Below are 15,086 nucleotides of genomic sequence, written 5' to 3' on the forward strand. Positions count from 1 at the left end.
GTTAGGGGGGTACATTAGAACTAAAGGGGGCTAACTCTAACTGCCCTAACAGTTATTACAGTCACAAATGACACCAATGCAAAAAAAAAAAAAAAAAAAAAAAAAAATGACATTGGTGTCACTGTGACTGGGGGGCAGGGGTAATTGGGGGGGTGATCGGGGGGTAAAGGGGGGGTGTGAGTGTGCCTGGCATGTTCTACTGTGTGTGTGAGTGTTGGTGCAACTTACTGATCCGCTCTCCTCCGTGTCGGAACGAAAAATACCGACACGGAGGAGAGAATACATCACTTCCTCTCCTGTGTTTACATTACAGGAGAGGAAGTGATGTCACCGGGGATTTCTATTCGTCGGGAGCGATCGCGAGGGGGTGGCCATGAATGAATGGCCGTCCCCTCGTCCGGGATCGCTCCCGAACGAATACCGACCGCCGCAGGCACCGGGCGGGGGCCCGATCGGGCCCCCGACCCGCGGGAGGCAAGGGACGTACATGTATGTCCTTATGCCTGCCCGTGCCATTGTACCGACGTACATCGGCGTGCGGCGGTCGGCAACTGGTTAAGCTCAGCATTTAGAAGCTGGAAAAAAAGCCCTTCTGGTTTGCGTTTTTGATTGGAGCTTTCTGGAAAACCACTAAACACCCCTAAGCTCTCCTAAACTCCTTTACAAAACAATGTATGAACATTTTTTCTTTTTTCTCTGCCAAGGGAACTGGTGTTTTTTTAAGCCCAGTGTGCTTGGAGTCTTTAAAATCTTAAGGCTGAGTTCAAACTACTGTGAATTGGATGCGGTTTTCTCCGCATTCAATTCACATGTCAGGAGATTGTGACCGGCTCTTTATGGAGGAGTCCCGGGCATCTTCTGGTCCATTTCAGGTCCTAATTCAGCCAAAAATTAAAACAAAGCTCCACCCAAATCATAAAAATTATCTCCTTAATACTGTTTTTCACTGTTATATAGAGGACCTTTACCTTTCATGTCACTTTTTCTGTGATTTATTTCTGGCCATTTCCGAGTCCTGGTCGCTGCGGATATGGGTGGTGTGGCTACGGATATAGGCGGGGTTGCAGCGGCCAGGTCCACCCTTCCTTTCTGCCGCACTGTCTCCTGGGATCCTTTTTTCTTGTTCCCAGGAGTCAGTGCGGTGGCCAGGCGCGAGTTATTGAGGTATTACGAAACCATTTGTAACTCAGTTGCCATCACAACGGGGCGGGACTTCCTACGACACCGCCCGTTGTGATGGCAACCTGAGGTGTTGACGGCACTCCAATTTGCAGTTACTGTGCATGCGTGAGATCGGCGCTCGAACGGGCAGCGCATGCTGGTCCACAGCAGCACAGTGTCACGGAAGAGGATGTCTGTGGGCTTCACATGCCCACAGGCAAAATGACAACCGGCAGCATCAGTTTTTATTTGCGGTGAAAACTGAAAACCGAAGTCTTTTAAAATGGAACAAGTGAGTGATATATCTAATAATCTTAATCATTGTAATTTTGCCCAAAAAAAAAAAGTTGGATATAGTGGAACCCCGCTTAAAGTACTGGACTGTTTTCTGACTCTGTGTCTGACTGTGCAGGGTGGGGGATCCCAGTTCATCTGCGGCTCCTACGTGGGGTGTGCTACATATGTAAAATTTCCCTCACTGTTGTGAAGGTCTGTAATCAGTTCTGATAAATACTAGTCCCACATGACCAGTCTTAAGTAAGAAAGCAATTGGAGAGGAAGTATATCTGCATCTACCTCTTGCATAGGCTAAACAGGAAATAACAAGTGATCTTATTGGCCATTATTTGGGCCCGGTTCACACTAGTGTGATGCCAGACATCGCATGTGATTCGCACCGCATTGCTGTGCAAATCACATATGATGTGAGTGCAATGCAATTTCAGCCATACAAACTGTATGGCTGAAATCCCATCGCAATCGCACCAAAATGGTGCAGGATCCTTTTTCTGGTTTGTACTGGAATTGGACAAACACCCATGCGATCCGATTCCTGCACCAATTCACAGTTTGCACTGCGATCTGCAAACCGATCTAAGGGTGTCATTAACTTTACATTGACACCCGCAGCGGTTCACAGATTTCAGTGTGAATCACTGTGCGATTCAGTTGCGACGCGGGAACCCGCACTGGATTTGCAGAGTTTTCGCAGCGCACTATTGTAAACCGGGCCTTAGGGTCAAGGATGTGCTGTGTCTGTCTGTAGTCTGTCTCCAACCACAAAAAACCAACCCCTTCCCTGCCCACTGTGTACTAGGCATTCTCTGGTGCCTTAAAGCAAATCTGTCAAGGGATGAAAAATGTTTCACCAAAGATATCTTATAATAGAAGGTGCTTTATTCTCACCTCTCTGGCAGATGGTGAGTGGAATTTTCGCTCTCTTAAAGAGCTTGGGGCACCGCTATTTATTGACACTTTTGGATGTGTCAGATAGTGGGGGTTATTTACGAAAGGCAAATCCACTTTGCCTGGCAACAGCACCTAAAGGTGCACGTGGAAGGGGTAGATCTGAAATGAATGGAAGCTCTGCTGATTTTATCATACAATCATGTGGAAGCTAAAATGCTGTTTTTTATTTTCCTTGCATGTCCCCCTCGGATCTACAGCGACTTTACTTCCATGTGCACTTGCAGCGCAAAGTGGATTTTCCTTTAGTAAATAATCCCCAGTGTCTACTGCAACGGCTGCCGTGGTTCCTCCTTCCAACCTCAACCATCACTGTAGTGTCCTGTAGTGACATAGGGGTTGACAAGAGGAATCAAAGCAGACAACGGGGTACATTCTATCCAGCATACCTGGAAAGGTTATATAGTGGTCTACAAGAGAGCAAAGATTTGACTCACCACCTGCCAGGGAGGTAAGGAAAAAACCCTAAACCCCCTTTCTTTACAGGGTATTGGCATTGGAACATATATGCCATCTTTTTGACAGAGTTTCTTTACCTTACTAGTAGCATTATTGCCCACTGCTTCATTCCCCATTGCTGTTGGGTTTATTTTGGTACACAAGAACATTCGACCGTTCCCTTGCCCTCCTACAATGAATTTCTTAGTGTATGAGTGACCAATACCAAGCCTTGAGCACTGTCACATGGGAAAATGGGGTGTGCCTAGCAGTATGCAATAATCTACCTTCAGAAAAAATGATACATTGATGTTGGCAGTAGGGGACATGACAATAGGCCTCAAGGATGCTGGTGAGGTAAGGCACCAAATTGTGCCTCATACAGGGTGGCGAGTGTGGTTTTTTATTTATTTATTTTTTATACGAGAGGAGATATGTGTCCCAAATACTTATTATTAAGCACATAAAATGACTGTCATTCTTGCTATGCTTAGATGTTGTCCTGATAAAAAATCTACCAAAATATTTGTTTCCATGCTCTTATGGCAAAAAAAATAATGCTGATATAAATATTTTGAATAAAATTGTCTATGCAATCTGTGCATTGAATTAAAAATTTTAATAAATGAGAAATGACCCCCTGGTTGCAGCTAACAGTGATATCTGTTTCTCACATCTATCAAGATAAATGTATCAATAGTACAGCACTGCACTTTTAATACATATCTGAATGTTATATTTAAATAAAAATATGTTATAGTTAAATAAAAATAGTATTCCCCTTTGCTAGTGTATTACCCTATCAAGCTCTTTTCAAATATTAACGCTCAACATTGAAGATCAACTTTTTTCATTTTTTTTTTATCTGAATGTTATATATCTGAATACATATATCTGAAAGTTATATTTAAATAAAAATAGTATTCCTCATTGCTGGTGTATTACCTTATCAAGCTCTTTTCAAATATTAAAGCTCAATATTGAAGCTCAACTTAAAAAAAAAAAAAAAAAGTCAGTGTCTGGATGGATAAACAAAGGAGCCATTGCTTTCTGGCTGCAAATCTCACCATAAGACTGAGAGCTGCCCCCTACAGTACCTCTTCTCTGCCATTAGACAATTGGCGCCATGGTCCTGCCCCTTAAGAGGGCTCCACCACAGTGTGCTGTACTCAGTGTGTTGATGCAGAGGGGGCACTGGTGTAATCACATAAATGCCACTTTCTGTATCACCCAGGACCCACTGTTGCCAACCTTCAGTATTTTTACTGGCAGCCAGTAAAAAAACAGGTAGTTTTCTCTTGCTAGTAAAAAGAAAAGGTTGCCAGTACAAAATATGGCTGTGACGCTCGCCCCGGAGCTAGTCAAGGCCATACAAGTGCCTGCTACTGTGTGTTCGGGCGGCTCTGGTGGAGGCGGTGCCTGAGCGTGTCCTGTGATTTCATGGTGCAAAGGAGCCAAGCAGAGTGGCCAGAGCTTTGTGTGTGGGTCTGTGGGATGAGGGCAAGACAGGCCGGGAGCAGGACCATCAGAGTGCTGTTTGGACTGGAGGAACCACCTGGCTTGGAGAGAGAGTGTCACTGTGACTCAGGACGTGACGCGTCGTTTCGGTAATCTGTACAGCTGCGCACTGCTGTCAGTATCACTGTGAGAGTCAATTTCATGTATGTATCTAATTTCTTGCCCACCTGAGTCCTGTCTCTGAGCTACTTACTTACTATGTTGAAAATAAAATAAGAAATATGTTTTTTCTTTATTATCTACCTTAAATCACATTGCTCATTACATATTGTACTTGTTTGTAGCCTAAATTGTGAAATTTGTACTTAAAACTGTAATTTTGTAACTTTTGGAAATGCCAGTAAAAACTTGGCTGTGCCAGTAAATTTTGGGTTGTTGTGTCAGTAAATTTCAATGTTAGGTTGGCAACACTGCCAGTACCACCCACCACCAAGAGAAGACCAACGAGAACTGAAGAGAGCCCAGCATGTCAGATTACTGGCCAGAAGCACTGAGCCCTAACTGACCTAACCTAATACATAACACTTTTAGTAAAGTTTATAACTTATAGAAAAAATAGAAACAACATGTAAAATGGAAAGTGAATACTTCTAATTAGCTGCAGAACAGTGGAATAGTCTCAGCTGTGAAAACAAGGCATACTCTGGGTAAAGACGATTTTACTAGGGAACATAATTGGTGCATTTAAACACATTATACTCACAGTGCCCAGTCAACTGCAATGATTAGAGTGATGTCATCAGTGGGTAGGCCAACAGAGGTGAGCACAATGACCATGGTCACCAGTCCAGCTTGAGGTATCCCTGCTGCCCCTATACTGGCTGCTGTTGCTGTGATACTGGGACGCAGAGAACAAACGTGTAATATAAATTACGATGTACATCTTTTTTCAGACCATAAGAACAATACAGCACTATAGCAATCTAATTATAAAATGGTAAAGCTGCTTTTACACAGGCAGTTTGAGTTGCACAACTATTTCCATCCTCAACTGCAGAGGGTCAGATGAACTGAAATGGTTATCCATGTTGAATGTTTAGAAGTCACACTGAATTTGCATGTTACAATAAATCAAAATACTGGAACAGAGAACAAGCAAGGGGTACATTGCCTGAGCAAAACCCTGCAATCTAGAAATGTTACCGTATATACTCGAGTATAGGCCGACCCGAATATAAGCCGAGGCCCCCAATTTACCCCCAAAAAAACTGGCAAACTTATTGACTCGTGTATAAGCCGAGGGTGAGATATGCCTGTCCATCCCTGTGTGTGTGTCCGTCCCTGTGTGTCCGTCCATCCCTGTGTGTGTGTGTGTCCATCCATCCATCCATCCCTGTGTGTGTGTGTGTCCATCCATCCATCCATCCCTGTGTGTGTGTGTGTCCATCCATCCATCCATCCCTGTGTGTGTGTGTCTCCATCCATCCATCCCTGTGTGTGTGTGTCTCCATCCATCCATCCATCCCTGTGTGTGTGTGTCTCCATCCATCCATCCATCCCTGTGTGTGTGTGTCTCCATCCATCCATCCCTGTGTGTGTGTGTCCATGTGTGTGTGTCCGTGTGTGTCCGTGTGTGTGTGTGTGTGTGTGTGTGTGTGTGTGTGTGTGTGTGTGTGTGTGTCCAGCCTACCTGTGTCCCGAGCCTCCGTCCCGTGCCTTGCCTCCTTGCCTCCGTCCCGTGCCGTGCCTTGCCTCCTTGCCTCCGTCCCGTGCCGTGCCTTGCCTCCTTGCCTCCGTCCCGTGTCGTGTCGTGCCTTGCCTCCGTCCCGTCCCGTGCCGTACCTTGCCTTGCCTCCGTCCCGTGCCTTGCCAGGATCGCCTCGGCGGCCATTCTAAAATTCAAAAGCCCCGCCTCCGCCTCCGCCTGTGATAGGCGGAACACTGAATTTCCCAGCAGCCTGTGTTCCGCCTATCACCGATATCGTCTCATCCTCGTACTACGGACGAGGATGAGACGATGTCCGTGATAGGCGAAACACAGGCTGCTGGGAAATTCAGTGTTCCGCCTATCACAGGCGGAGGCGGAGAAGGAGGCGCGGCTTTCAAATTGTAGTATGTCCGCCGTCTGTCTGCTCGATACGCTGATCGAGCAGTCAGACGGCGATGACTCGAGTATAAGCCGAGGGGGGCACTTTCAGCCTCAAAAAAGAGGCTGAAAATCTCGGCTTATACTCGAGTATATACGGTAGTTATTCCTCTGTTTTTCTCATGACAGGTTTCCTTTGTTTTAACCTATTAGGTGGCTCAGGGTCTGAATAGTGTGGTGGATCTGTAAAGATAAATTACCACCAGAATTTGACCCTCCAGAGAGGTCCGCAAACTTTTCAAACAAAGGGTCAGTTCACTGTCTTTCAGATTTTAGGGGGCAGACTGCAATCAGTGGGTGTAGAAAGTTCCCCCGGTGTCTGTGGGAGTATACAATGCCTTATGCCGCGTACACACGATCAGAATTCCAGCCAGAAAAAGACAGATGAGAGTTTTCATCGGAAAATCCGACCGTGTGTATGCTCCATCGGAATTTAGCTGTCCGAATTTCCAGCAGCCAAAAATTGATGGCATGTTCTCAATTTTCCCGACGGAAAAACTTTCTATCTGTAATTCTGATCATGTGTATGCAATTACGACACGCCAAAAATCACGCATGCTCAGATTCAACTACGAGACAGAAGCTATTGGCTAATGGCTATTGAACTTCCTTTTTCTAGTCGCGTCGTACGTGTTGTACGTCACCGCGTTATAAATGATCGGAATTTGATGTGACCGTGTGTAGGCAAGACAGCTTGAGTCGGGAAAACCATCAGAGCTTTTTCCGACGAGAATTCCAATCGTGTGTACGTGGCATTTGGGTTTGCAATCAATGGGAGTAGAAAATGCACCAGGGTTGGTATGCTATGGACAATGTTATTGTCCATTGGTGATCCCCTAGTAAGTGATTCTAACTCACCTGATGGTAATGATCTGACCAAAATCCAGCTCATAGTTGTTGACTTGTGCTATAAAGATAGCCGCCACTGCTTCATACAGAGCTGTCCCATCCATATTAATGGTGGCACCCACAGGCAGCACAAATCTGGCAATCCGTCTGTCTATGTGATTGTTCTCTAGCAGACACTTGAATGTGATTGGCAGAGTGGCAGAACTGAAAAGGCACAACAATGCACAATGTGAAAAAGGGTTTCCAGATTTTTCATTATACGTGAAATCATATAGATCTAGTTGGCATTGACATTTTTATACATCCTTTTCAAAGTAGCAAGTATTACAATGATCAGTACAGTAATATAACCGTTTTCGATGGAGCACCTGCAGGTGGTTTTTCATTTTTGAGGTTGACCTAAAAATAAGGGCAAAGTCTTATCTGCTATGTATGCTTCCCATAGTGGAAATGAAAACATAAAGGCATAAATCAAGAATTATTCGTCTACCGGTGCATTGTCACCAAGTACACTGAATCAGCGCAACTACATTTGTTACCAGTATAAAAAATGTCATATGTAACTTATGAATTTGAATCAATAATAATCCCAGCAAGAATTACCTGGAGGATGTGGCTAATGCTATAAGCAGAGCCTGCAGCACCCCTCGTATAAAGACAATTGGGTTCTTCTTGGTGATAAACAAGTACATAAGAGGAAGGATGAAGAGACCGTGTACCACAAGGCCACACACCACAGTGATGGCATAAAATCCAAGCTTCTTTCCAATAGCTGTGGGGTCATCCATCTCCAGGATCTTGCCTGCAATAAGGAAGACAATCCCAAATGGAAAGTACCTGCAGGATATAAAGGACTCACTGTGTTAGTTGGCCCCCAGTTTTTAGCACTTACACTACTGATTCATTCTTTGATATACACTTCATGGTCAAACATATGTGGAAACCCTTTTAAATTAGTGCATTAAGGTGTTTCCAGTAAAGGGCACAGCTAATGCTACAGAATACAAAGACATTGTAGACATTTGTGCATTCAATTTTTATGGCAACCGTTTGGGAAAGCCCATTTCCGTTCCAGAATTACTGTGCCCCTGTGCACAAAGCCAGCTCCATAAAGACACAGTTGGATGAGTTTGGTGAGATGGAACTTGAGTGACCTGCACAGAGCCCTGACCTCAAACACCCTGGGCGATTAATTCAAACACCCTGGGCGATTAATTGGAACTCCCATTCTGACACATGTCTTCTCATCCATCATCAGTACCCCATCTGATGTGAGATGTGAAGGGGGGCAGTGTCGTGGAGGTGAAGGATGAAGGGGGGCAGTGCTGTGGGGGGAGATGTGAAGGGGAAAGTGCTGTGGAGGGGAAGATCTGAAGGGGGGCAGCATTTTAGGGGAGAGATGTAATGGGGGCTGTGCTGTGGGGGGAAGATGTGATGTGGGGGGGGGGGGTGTGAAGGGGGCAGTGCTGTGGTTGGGGGAGTTGTGAAGGGACAATGCTTTGGGAAGGGGGAGATGTAATGGGGACAGTGCTGTGGGGGGAAGATGTGATGGGTGGCAGTGCTGTGGGCAGGAGATGTGAAGAGGGGGAGATGTAATGGAAGGCAGTGCTGTGGGGTGGTGGATGTAAAGGGAGGCAGTGATATGTGTATGGGGAATGATGTAAAAAGGTGGTAGTGCTGAGGGGGGATGTGAAGGGGGGCAGTGTTGTGGAGGGGAAGGATGTAAAGGGGGGGCAGTGCTTTGGGGGAGAGATGTAACGGGGCAGTGCTGTGGGGGGGTGGAGATGTGAAGGGGGCAGTGCTGTGTGGGGGGAGATGTGAAGGGGCAGTGCTGTGGCGGGGAAGATGTGAAGGGGCAGTGCTGTGGCGGGGAAGATGTGAAGGGGCAGTGCTGTAGGGGGAAATGTGAAAGGGGGCAGTGCTGTGGGGGGAAGATGTGAAGCGGGACAGTGCTGTGGGGGGAAGATGTGAAGCGGGGCAGTGCTGTGGGGGGAAGATGTGAAGCGGGGCAGTGCTGTGGGGGGAAGATGTGAAGGGGGAAGTGCTGTGGGGTGATGTGAAGGGGAGAAGTGCTGAAATGTAAAGAGGGGCAGTGCCGTGGGGGAGCATGCAAAGGGAACAGAGGGCGCTAATTCTCATTCACATATGTGGGTGCGGGAGTGTGTGTAAATCACGTGTATGCATGGTGCTGAACAGAAAATCTGCAGGGATCCCATTAACTTTTAAACACACTGAAATACATACTGTGGTTTTCTGCAAAATCACCATGCAGTTTCCATGCGGCTGCATTTTTAAAAAAGGTGCCAGGACTTTTAACAGCAGAAAACACAGACACAACAGCCCATTCAAATGCCACCTACGCCACGCAGAGCCACATACATGAGAACTGGTGCAAAAGTGAAGGGGAATCTGATATGCAGGGGGCTGTGGACTGATGTAAGAACAGAATTGTGACATTAGGAAGAGAGGGCTGTGAAGTTATGTGAAGGACCTGAGTCATCACACAAAAATGTGATTCGGACTTCTGCTGGATGAAAATGTTACTGATTGGATGAATTTTATTTCAATACCCCTACTCTAGATGCATGTTGCTTCTAGCCTACAACACTAATCATCTTCTATCTGCTATGCTATTTTCTAGCTTCCCTGTGAATTGTCTATCCCTATAGATTTATCACTGGTTCCATAAACACTACATGATACACAATCATCCACCATCTACGGCATGATCACATCAGAGTAAACAATATCCTGTTTGGAAAAGTGTCTCTACCTCCAAGGACCTCACAACTCAATGAGCCTGATACACTATCCAGTGATGGCGAACCTTGGCACCCCAGATGTTTTGGAACTACATTTTCCATGATCCTCATGCACTCTGCAGTGTAGATGAGCATCATGGGAAATGTAGTTCAAAAACATCTGGGGCGCCATCACTGCTATAGACAATATAAAAGAATGCTGTTCAACCTAGAGGAACATGTTTTGACTGTGGGAGAAAGAAATATACACACATTAGACATGTGCTATTAGTTTCCATAAATTTGTACATTCGGGAGAATCTGAAATACGAATTGCTATGCTTCCGAATTTTGTTCGAAATACGAAATTTCGTTTACGAATTTCGGATCGAAATTCCGTTACAACGGAAACGTGACTGATGTTTTGTTGACCGATCAGAGGTTTTCTTCTGCTGCTGAGAGAGTGTTGGGAAAATGACCTTTTTTAATATGGGAGTGGGAGACTGGTACTGGTAGTTGATGGGAGATTCAGAATCGGACAAAATAAGAATGTTCGTTAATTCCGATTAATCATTATGATGAAGTTAAAAACCCAGAAAGTCATCACAGCACAGGGATGGTGGGAGCCCGTCATAATGAGCACAGCACAGGGATGGTGGGAGCCCCTCATAATGATAAATTCATCATAACCAACGTTCGTAATTGTTATGAAAAGTTAACGAACCTAACGAAAACTAAAAAATATGAATTAACGGCTAATACGAAACAAAACGGAACGGAACAAAACAAATTTACTGACGGCGCACATGTCTAACACACATGGGGAGATGATTTGTGCAGACATTATCCTATTTGGGAATTAAACTCAGACCCATTTTATTATGTACCCATCCTCATACAGATAAAAAGACCATCAAACTCACCAAACAGAAACAGCTACAATCTTCATAACAGACTCATTTAAGCACTGACAGAAGCTGACAACGGGAACTCCGCTTGTGCCCATGCGGCCCAGCATTATACCTAAAGAACAAAGATAATTTGACAAGCTGTTCTCTTGATAATGTCACCAGATATCTGTAGTTGATTTATTTAAAAAAAAAAAAAAGAAGAAGAAAGGAGAATGGACTTGTTTCTCATGGTAACCAATATATGCTTACCTATTACTATACATTTTCCAAATGTAAACCATGATTATGGCATTAACTATGGCTTGTAACCTGCTATAACAATAACCCCACCCCTCACTCTAATGACCATGCGACACTGAATTGACCATAGCAGCCGTTTTATTAACCAAAATATAAAATATAACATAATACCATAATAATTATCATAATAACCTTTTTTTTAATATATCCAGTCTTATCATAAAAAATGTAGCACAAGGTCCCAATAGGTATAACCCAGAACTGTACCTGCTAGACACTTCTCAGGCCTCCAGTCACGGAACCACCAACTCGGAGACAACTGAATGAATGAATGAAATACTTGTATAGCGCACAATGCAAACTGAATCACCTCTACCTATATACCAACTGAGAGCTGTACCTCAGACGGGTGCCTACACCATGACTTTTTGATGTGCCCATATGCCTAAAAAGGACCTTGCACCCCACCTATTGCCACAACAAACCCCTTGATCGCTCCATACCCCCACCATATACACACACAATGTCCACCAAAATTGTAGGGCGGGCGGGTGGGAAATTCCTTCCCCTCTCTCCTCGTGGTGCTCGTGTGTACCATCCCCTTCCTCTCTGTTGGATTTCCTGTCCCGGGTCCACCCCCTCCACACAGAACTGCCAGCTCCTACTCTATGTACCCTCCCTTTACTCTCACTCTCCCTCAAGCCTATTAACCCTTGTCATGTCGGGCCTCCACTGAATTAGCTTTCGGTAATGCTCCGGGCCTTTCTTCATGCTCCCATAATTCCATCTCTATGCTTCCTCTTGGTTGCCCACATTTCCTATTGTCCCCTAAAACCAAAAGGTCAAATCAGAATAGGGGAATATAATATACAAGTGCAGCCACCAGTAAGGTGTCAGTCCTTTTCTCCAATGTCCTTGGGAGCTCGCTGGGATCCCCATCCTAAACAAATACTGATTTCTGCAGCAACCCATTGAGAGGCCTAACATTTGGTGTGCAGAATATGAACGCTCACAGGGTGCTGTGTGGGGTTGCAGAAGAACAATCTAGAAGTTGAACCTGTATCAATGGTCCAAATTGAGATGACTCTGACCTGTACATTTTGTGACTCCTATCAGCAGTCCTTGCACCCTTTCTGCTTTCAGTTCTTATGCTAGATTTACCCACATAATTCCCGGAGGTTTGCAGAAAATGCATTATTGAGGGGCAAATTTTTTTTCTCTTTAAATATGTTGTCCTAACCCATTCTAAGCATAGGTTCACAGATGCTTCTGGAAAATATAGACAGTATATACATTATATATCAGATAAAGTGAGCTATTAACATTTAAAACCAAAAAATCCTTTACAGCAGGTACCATAGTTTGTCTTCTTTTATCTTTATTAATTTGAAATCCCACCTCTGTGCCTATTTGATTGATTTTTAGTTTACTACTAGGGGTTGGCTTCCCTGCCTTGAGGGCTAGGCTATGCTAACATGTTCCCTTTCCAAAAATAGTGCTTCAATGGCTACTTAAAGTGGACCTTCAGAAATTATTTCCACTTTCCATCTATTAAATCTTCTGTCCTTGTTGTTTTAACTTTGGATAGTAAAACATTTTTTTTTTCTGCCAGTAAATACCTTATACGGCCTACTTCCTGTTTCTTGTCAGGTAAAAAGCCTAGGCTTATGACATCATGCACAGCTCTCTCTCTCTTACTCTCATGGGAGTTTGCCAGGAAGGTGGGGGGGTTAGTCATAAGAGGGCCAATGAAAGCTGCAGAGCTGGAGGCGTGTATAAATCCAGGAAATGAACAGGCAGCAGCTTCAGCTGCCCACAGTTAAAATGGCTGCAGCCAAACTTAGTGGAGGGAAATATCTGCAGCATATTTGGTAAGTTGGTTGGAGGGAAGCGTCATAATGGCAAAGATGTTTTTATTACAAATTATGTGAGCAGACTGCAGTTCCTCTTTAAATGCTCCTTTTGGAAAGGGGGGATGCAATGAAATATGCATTTCAAAACGATGAGCAGGTACAGAGATATAGGCAGCCTAAATTATATACAAATCTTGACTTGAATTTAAAAGTTGAGCCTGGCCTTGTCCCCTCTCACCTCTCTTGCCCAGGGCTGCCAACCGCCAGTAATTTTACTGACAGTTCATAAAAATCTGTGATTTTTTTACAACTGCCAGTAAATATCAGGGGCTGATAATTTCATGCTATGTTGACTTTTTAAGTGTATATCAAGCAAATTACTTTGTTATAGGTATTGTCAGTGTTTCCATATCATGTTCATATTAGGGGTGCAATGGATCGTCACCGATCCATGATCCAAATGGGTCACCCCGCTCGGTTCGGCACATGCTGCGATCCGCGGAGCGTTCCACGGTCTCGGCCTTAGGAAAGGCAGTGGCTTCGGCCTAGCTCCAAAGCGGCGGCCATCTTTCTACACCCAGGACGTTTACAATGTGCTCGCTCCAACGCTCTCTCCCCTCTCTGTACTAATCTGTAAAGTGGAGGGGAGAGATCGGATTGAAGCAGCCATCCCTCAATACCCTGCCAATCTCCTGCCAATACAATACTCTGCCATACCCAGCAATACCCTGCCAATACTCTGCAATACCCAGCAATATCCTGCCAATCCCCTGCCAATACAATACTCTGCCATACCCAGCAATACCCTGCCAATACTCTGCAATACCCAGCAATACCCTGCCAATCCCCTGCCAATACAATACTCTGCCATACCCAGCAATACCCTGCCAATACTCTGCAATACCCAGCAATACCCTGCCAATACTCTGCCATACTCTGCGATACCCAGCCATACTCTGCGATACCCAGCCATACTCTGCGATACCCAGCCATACTCTGCGATACCCAGCCATACTCTGCGATACTCTGTGATACCCAGTCATACTCTGCAATACTCTGCGATACCCAGCCATACTCTACAATACTCTGCGATACCCAGCCATGCTCAGCCGTACCCAGCCATGCTCAGCCAATATTACAGTATAACTGTCCAAAAAATTCTTCTAAGGATTCAAACAATAATTTTATTGAAAAAGTAAAAAAAGTAGTAAGATATATAAAAAACAAGGAATGTATAGATACTTATACATTCCTTGTTTTTTATATATCTTTCTACTTTTTTTACTTTTTCAATAAAATTATTGTTTGAATCCTTAGAAGAATTTTTTGGACAGTTATTGTACGTGCCTTAAAAGTCCACCACTAGGGGTATCTTAAGAGTTTTGTCTGCCAGTAAATTTTCCATGTTTTGACAGTAAAAAAGTAGCTAGTTGTCACATGAAAGGACTAACAACAATGAAAAATAAAAAAGAACTAAGCTTGACTTTGATATGAAAAGTCAACATTTACATATATCTCTCTGCTGATAATTGTTTTATTGAAGGTAGTCTAATTTTTCCATTATATGTTTAGTAAAAACTGCTAAGGTTTTGGATCAAAAAGCTCAATAGCACAAGAGCTGCGTGACTATAAGACAGATGGGGACCCCGCATCGGGCCCCATGCTGTACAACAGACTATTATGGCTGCTGTGGTTCTTCCACTGTAAATATACTAAACATTCCAGCCTATTCCCAGTAATTATGTTAATCCAGGCGCACCTGGAATCTCTATTCCTAAAGTAATTTTCCTCAATTATAGATTCTCAGCAGAAGACTGTGTTGGAAAGTTCGGAACACATGGGACTTATAATTTAGTATATCTTAAGGTTTTCGTTTTCAAATATTTCTACTTTACATAATGTTATATCTGAAAAAGGATAAGAAGTGTCACAAAATGTGGTCATTTTGAAATCAACAACCAAAGGTTATATCTAATGTAATTTTAATACAATAAATACACTGCAATGTTAAACTCATAAAACCATTTATATTTTGGGTTGTGAC

General features: G+C 44.1%; 1 protein-coding gene across 1 annotated transcript in view; it reads right to left on the bottom strand.

Annotated features, from left to right (window-relative positions):
* The window catches only part of SLC1A7 (solute carrier family 1 member 7), a 118,000-nt gene that overhangs the window by 13,085 nt on the left and 89,829 nt on the right, over nt 1-15,086 (bottom strand). Inside the window, exons 6-9 of the mRNA XM_077453314.1 lie at nt 10,962-11,061; nt 7,901-8,134; nt 7,307-7,501; nt 5,066-5,200 (exon numbers count right to left, since the gene is read on the bottom strand). Of these exons, the coding sequence (XP_077309440.1) occupies nt 5,066-5,200; nt 7,307-7,501; nt 7,901-8,134; nt 10,962-11,061 (664 nt within the window). The remainder of the gene's footprint in view (nt 1-5,065; nt 5,201-7,306; nt 7,502-7,900; nt 8,135-10,961; nt 11,062-15,086) is intronic.

The sequence above is a fragment of the Lithobates pipiens genome, unplaced genomic scaffold (genome assembly GCF_037356315.1).
Source record: "Lithobates pipiens isolate NorthernLeopardFrog02 unplaced genomic scaffold, aLitPip1_a1.2 Scaffold_23, whole genome shotgun sequence".
NCBI lineage: Eukaryota > Metazoa > Chordata > Amphibia > Anura > Ranidae > Lithobates > Lithobates pipiens.